The 4,757-nt window shown below is 41.4% G+C and overlaps 1 protein-coding gene across 1 annotated transcript; it reads right to left on the minus strand.

The window, feature by feature from the left end:
- Positions 1–244: 244 nt before the first annotated feature.
- Top3beta (topoisomerase 3-beta) lies at positions 245–4,358 on the minus strand. Its single transcript, XM_011299955.1, has 4 exons — positions 4,157–4,358; positions 2,247–3,799; positions 1,260–1,702; positions 245–934 (listed from the first exon to the last, which is right to left on the minus strand). The coding sequence occupies exons 1-4, from the start codon at positions 4,245–4,247 to the stop codon at positions 469–471; spliced, it is 2,553 nt and encodes an 850-aa protein (XP_011298257.1). The 5' UTR covers positions 4,248–4,358; the 3' UTR covers positions 245–468.
- Positions 4,359–4,757: the final 399 nt, after the last annotated feature.

The following is a 4,757-nucleotide window of genomic DNA, read 5'->3' on the forward strand; positions in this document are numbered from 1 at the left end:
ATTATTGATGAGTGATCTGAGGTGTTGACTTGTTCAGTTAAGGTGGGGAGAGTTTTGAGTCAGCTTTGAAAGTAGCGATTTATTGAAATGAGATTTATCATACACACAACACCCATTTATTAGTAATTAGCCAAAAAATTATTTTATTCTATGGGCAGAACGCCCACAAACACTTGAAAAATTGGAGAATAATTCATGACATTCACTTTTTTTTTTATGTAAAATAAAATGTGTAGAATGTGAATTATGATTTAATATCCTTTAATTCAACATGTAAACAATTAAGAAATACAAAAAAAAAAAAGTTCTCAACGAAAAAAAATCTTCACGACTTTGAAAACTAATCAGTCTCCCTTCAATGAATAAACGAGATAAATTGACAATTACATTGCACTCCTTTCCACATCGCTCAACGGTTTAATTACATAGATTGTTATTCACCGCGCGTTATTCATCGACGTATTTATTTTACACAAAGTAAGCAGCTAATTGCGCCATCTTGTCCTTGGGTCGTGGCTTTCCACGACTGCGACCCTTGGCATGACCTCGTCCTCTGGTCATCACTGGCTTGGATGCCACTGCTCTGTGCTTCTCAACAAGTGGACCAAACTCAGGTGTACAAAATACACAGCCAGTCATCTCAGTTGCCTCATTCGGCAATTTACTCTTGTCCTCCTTGTACTGGACTGTGATAAGTTGTGCACCGCAGTCGCAAACGTCAGTGTCAACAGTCACTTTGTGGGAATTCTCGAAGAAGTGAATGATAACGTCACATCTGTTACATCCTAGTTTCCATTTTGGTGCTGCTGACGGATCCAGCACCAGAATTCCAGCTTCACACTCGGGACAACTCGAAACACCATTTGAATTTAAACCGTGGGCACATGTTGGATGGGTGCACGAGTTACACCCAGTGTTTCCTTTCTTCATGTCCCTGGAATATTAAGTTTTCTCTTGTTTATCACCACCGAATTTTCCCAATTCCCCTTTTAAAAAGTACACTTAAACACAATGCGTTTACATTAAAATTTTACTGACATTAAATGAAATATGAAATTAATTAATAAACACTCGACTCGAATAAATCAAAAAGTTCATTAGCTATCTCAATGCCTCCAAACTGTCGTCTATTAATGGCCAAGGGATTGTCTTTCACAGCCAAGCGCAAATCCTCCCCTTGTGCGATATATTTGTGGCGAGGGAAAATATACGAGAAATAGCGTGATGAAAATTTTAATTAAGGAGAGTAATAAACTCACCTGAATGGAGGATTATTATAGCAATACGGACAGAAGGTGAAACTCTTTCCTCTGGTGCCTGTCGACCATGACAACAGTTCAAAATCGTCAAGTGGACATTTAAGCTCCTTGTAAATCCTGATATTACCATTTTGCGGTAAATTGTAAGTCTCATTACAATGGGCGCAATGAGATCTCGATGGTTTTGTCTGAATGTATTTCATGTAACGACGACACTTGCCACATCGGGAGAGAGCTTTGCCCGAGGCAGAGAGAGGGGAAAATGATACCTCGAAGAGTTGATCCATACCATCGATACTCTGAACAAAGTAGTGGAATTTTTGTTTGAATACTTCGAGTGTGTGCTGAAGAACAGCGTGAAAATCAGCTCGACCTAGGGCTATCAGATTCAGCTGTTCCTCCACGGCTGAACGCATAGTGGGGAGCACCAGGTCTGGATCAATCTGGAATTAAAGGGGCGTCGTTAGGGGTTATTGTGAGGAGTTGGGGGGATAATGGAGTAATAGGAGAGTCGAGGGAACGAGTGATTCGATAGGCAGTTTTACGGCTCAACTCAATCAATATTTTGAGAGAAAGTCCTGGGGCTCTAATCTTCAGAGTTAATGGACCAGCGGAGATTGTCTTCGCTGGTGCTTCATCGTTAATGTCTTTTTCCATTGTTAAAGGAAAGTTTTATTATTTTCATCTGAAGGTATAACTTTCTTAACTCGCGTCCGAGAGATTCGGGGGAGGAAGTCCATAGTACAGATTTGAACGTAAATATTCACTTGAATACTTTTGTCGAACAGTTAAAATTCACCAGTTTTTCTCAATATCGATTAATTAAAAAAATATAAAAAATAAAAAAAAAAATTAAAAAAAATATCGGCTTTAGGGAGAAGTACCAAAGAACCTTTTTTGATAATTTAATGATTTACAAAAACATTCATTAACGTTTCTAACTACCACTTGGTTCCTAAAATGAAAACAAATAGCTTTCAAAATTACCTTCTGATACCCATGCACCAGGACAATCCCCAGGGAAGTGGGTGTGAGCTTTCTCCCGGGCACAACAGTCACATAATTTCTGATGCAGATGTTATTAATATGTACTGGAATAGAGGCATCTGTGCCAATGCCATGTTTCTCCATGAGTGTAATAAGCTCGGACTCAGTTAAGTAATCCGGTGGTTGTGTGTAGCAATCGAGGAGCTTAGCGTCCTGAATATTGACCCTCTCTCCGATGGTAAACCTAGGCAGACCCTCATTAGCGCCGAGTGCCTGCCAGGTGAGAAGACTCGTGTACCCAGGATCAATGAGACTAGTTCCAGTCAGAGAAAAACTCTCGATTCCAATCTCAAATTTAACGGTTGTACTGAGATACTTGCAGTCTTTGGCAAGAGTGGCAATGAAATGTCTGGTGATATAGTCGTAAATCCTCCAGGCGTCGCCGTCTAGTTCATTCCTCGAGACAGATTTCATGGGTGTGATGGGCGGATGATCCCCAGCATCGTGGCCCTTTTTTGGTCTGTTTATTCCACTTGCCAGAATTTTTTTCACTTCATCTCCCCATTCTGAACTGTTCTGTTGCTGCCTGAGAGTAGCCAGAAGGTCAAAATTCTCTGGATAGGAGGTGGTCTCGGTCCTGGGATAGCTGATGTATCCCTGGGTGTACAGACGTTCTGCAATTTGCATGGCGTGATGAGGACCCATCCCCAGGCCCGAACTCGAGACTCTCATTAACTCCACAGTGTTGAGAGCGATTGGTCGGCCTTTGGTCTTCTCCGAGCTCTGGATATTGACGATTGTCGCCTGCTCGTGCTCTTTTACATGAGACAGAAAGATATTCGCTATTTCCTTGTCAAAGGATCGACCTCTCGACCAGCTCAGGATCAGGTCCTGGCCCTCGGTCGTTCTTATTGTCACCTGGAGGAGCCAATAAGGATCGGGCTTGAAGGTTTGAATCTCGTCATGCCTCTGAACACAGAAACCTAGGGTTGGGGTCTGACAGGGACCGTAGGATATCAGGGAGGCGTCCAGGTCGCCGTATTTTCCCTGGAAGAATTTTGTCTGGAATCTCGTGAAGGCACAGCCAATGCGCAGGTCCAACTCCTGTCGTGCATCGACACTCCTAGCCTCGTTCTCATTTGGTCGAGCGAGATTTTGCAGGGCTGCTTTTATGTCTCGCTCTGTGATCGCTGAGAATTTTGCTCGCCAGATATTGCTGGCATTCAGACGGGAACTTCTCACCTGCTGGACGGCCTGAATTACCTCGAAACAAATATTCTCACCCTCTTTGTCGCAATCCAACCAGAGGATGAGGTAGTCACAGTGCGAGCCCTCTTTACCCAGGAATGAGGGGATTCGCAGCTTTGGCACGGCTTCTTTCTTCTCGGTTTGACAAGTGAATAGCTCTGCTGGATCCACTTTATCCCAGTTGTTGTATTTGCTGATGAAGTCCAGACTCATTACGTGACCACAGACTGAGGTCATTTTGAAACTCACTGTTTCAGATCGCAACTGACCGATCCATTCGTGCACTGAGCATGAACCGTTCATTCCTAAAAATATTATTACTCCAGTATTTTTTTTTTTTTTTTTGATACTTTCGAAAATTAATTTCTCCAGTTCAGAGGGGGGAAATGTGAAGGTTGTTGTAAAATCAAATAATGCATATTTCTACGAAAACGAGAAGACGATTTAAATCTCGGTAATGATATGAAAGGACTTGTATAAATTTCACTCAATCTTTAATGGATTTCTTCGAAAGAGAAGGATATAAGTACTAGCAAAGAAAATTCTGATGCCCAGAAAAGTAATTTCATCAGTTGTTGACTATTCAATTTTCCTCGTACTGTCGTGAATTACAAGAAATTTGAATTTTTTGACGTTCTGGAAGATTGGACTTTCTAACCTACCTTTCCTACAGGTGGACTTTCCATTGCTAAGAATATTAGCAAGAGAAGCCGCGAGTGACGGCTTCTCAGCAACCATCAACGCAGTCTTCATAATTCACCGATTTGCCTCGAAATTACCAAAATTAATAAACGAGTGAAGATCGATAATAATGAGATTTTTACGAATCCCCTGCAGTTGACATATTCATGGCAGCCGCCATGAGCAAACACCTGCTCCGAATTATATATCGTAATATATCGAACAGAGAGAATTGACTAAAGTAGAGGCTCAGTTCTAGAGGTTTGAGTGACCCCTCCGGCAACATAGTACTGCACCCCAATAGAGGGAGGGCACCACACGCATTGTTATTTTGGATGTTATTTTCTGCGTTAAGAAATTGGTATTCACTGAAATTTAAAAATTTTATGGAGTCACTTAAATTTCAACAATTTAAATTTTAAAAGGTGAAAGGATCTGAGTTACGGAGCGACCGGCGATTCATAATGAGGGTGAGTTAGCTCTCGGGGCGTGATTGTCAATTTTTTCATTTTTTGACCAAATGGCACTTGGAAAATTTCCAAAAAAAATTCACCATTCACGCAATAATGAAAATTCCAGGAA

Source organism: Fopius arisanus, unplaced genomic scaffold, assembly GCF_000806365.1.
Source record: "Fopius arisanus strain USDA-PBARC FA_bdor unplaced genomic scaffold, ASM80636v1 scaffold00015, whole genome shotgun sequence".
NCBI classification, from domain to species: domain Eukaryota; kingdom Metazoa; phylum Arthropoda; class Insecta; order Hymenoptera; family Braconidae; genus Fopius; species Fopius arisanus.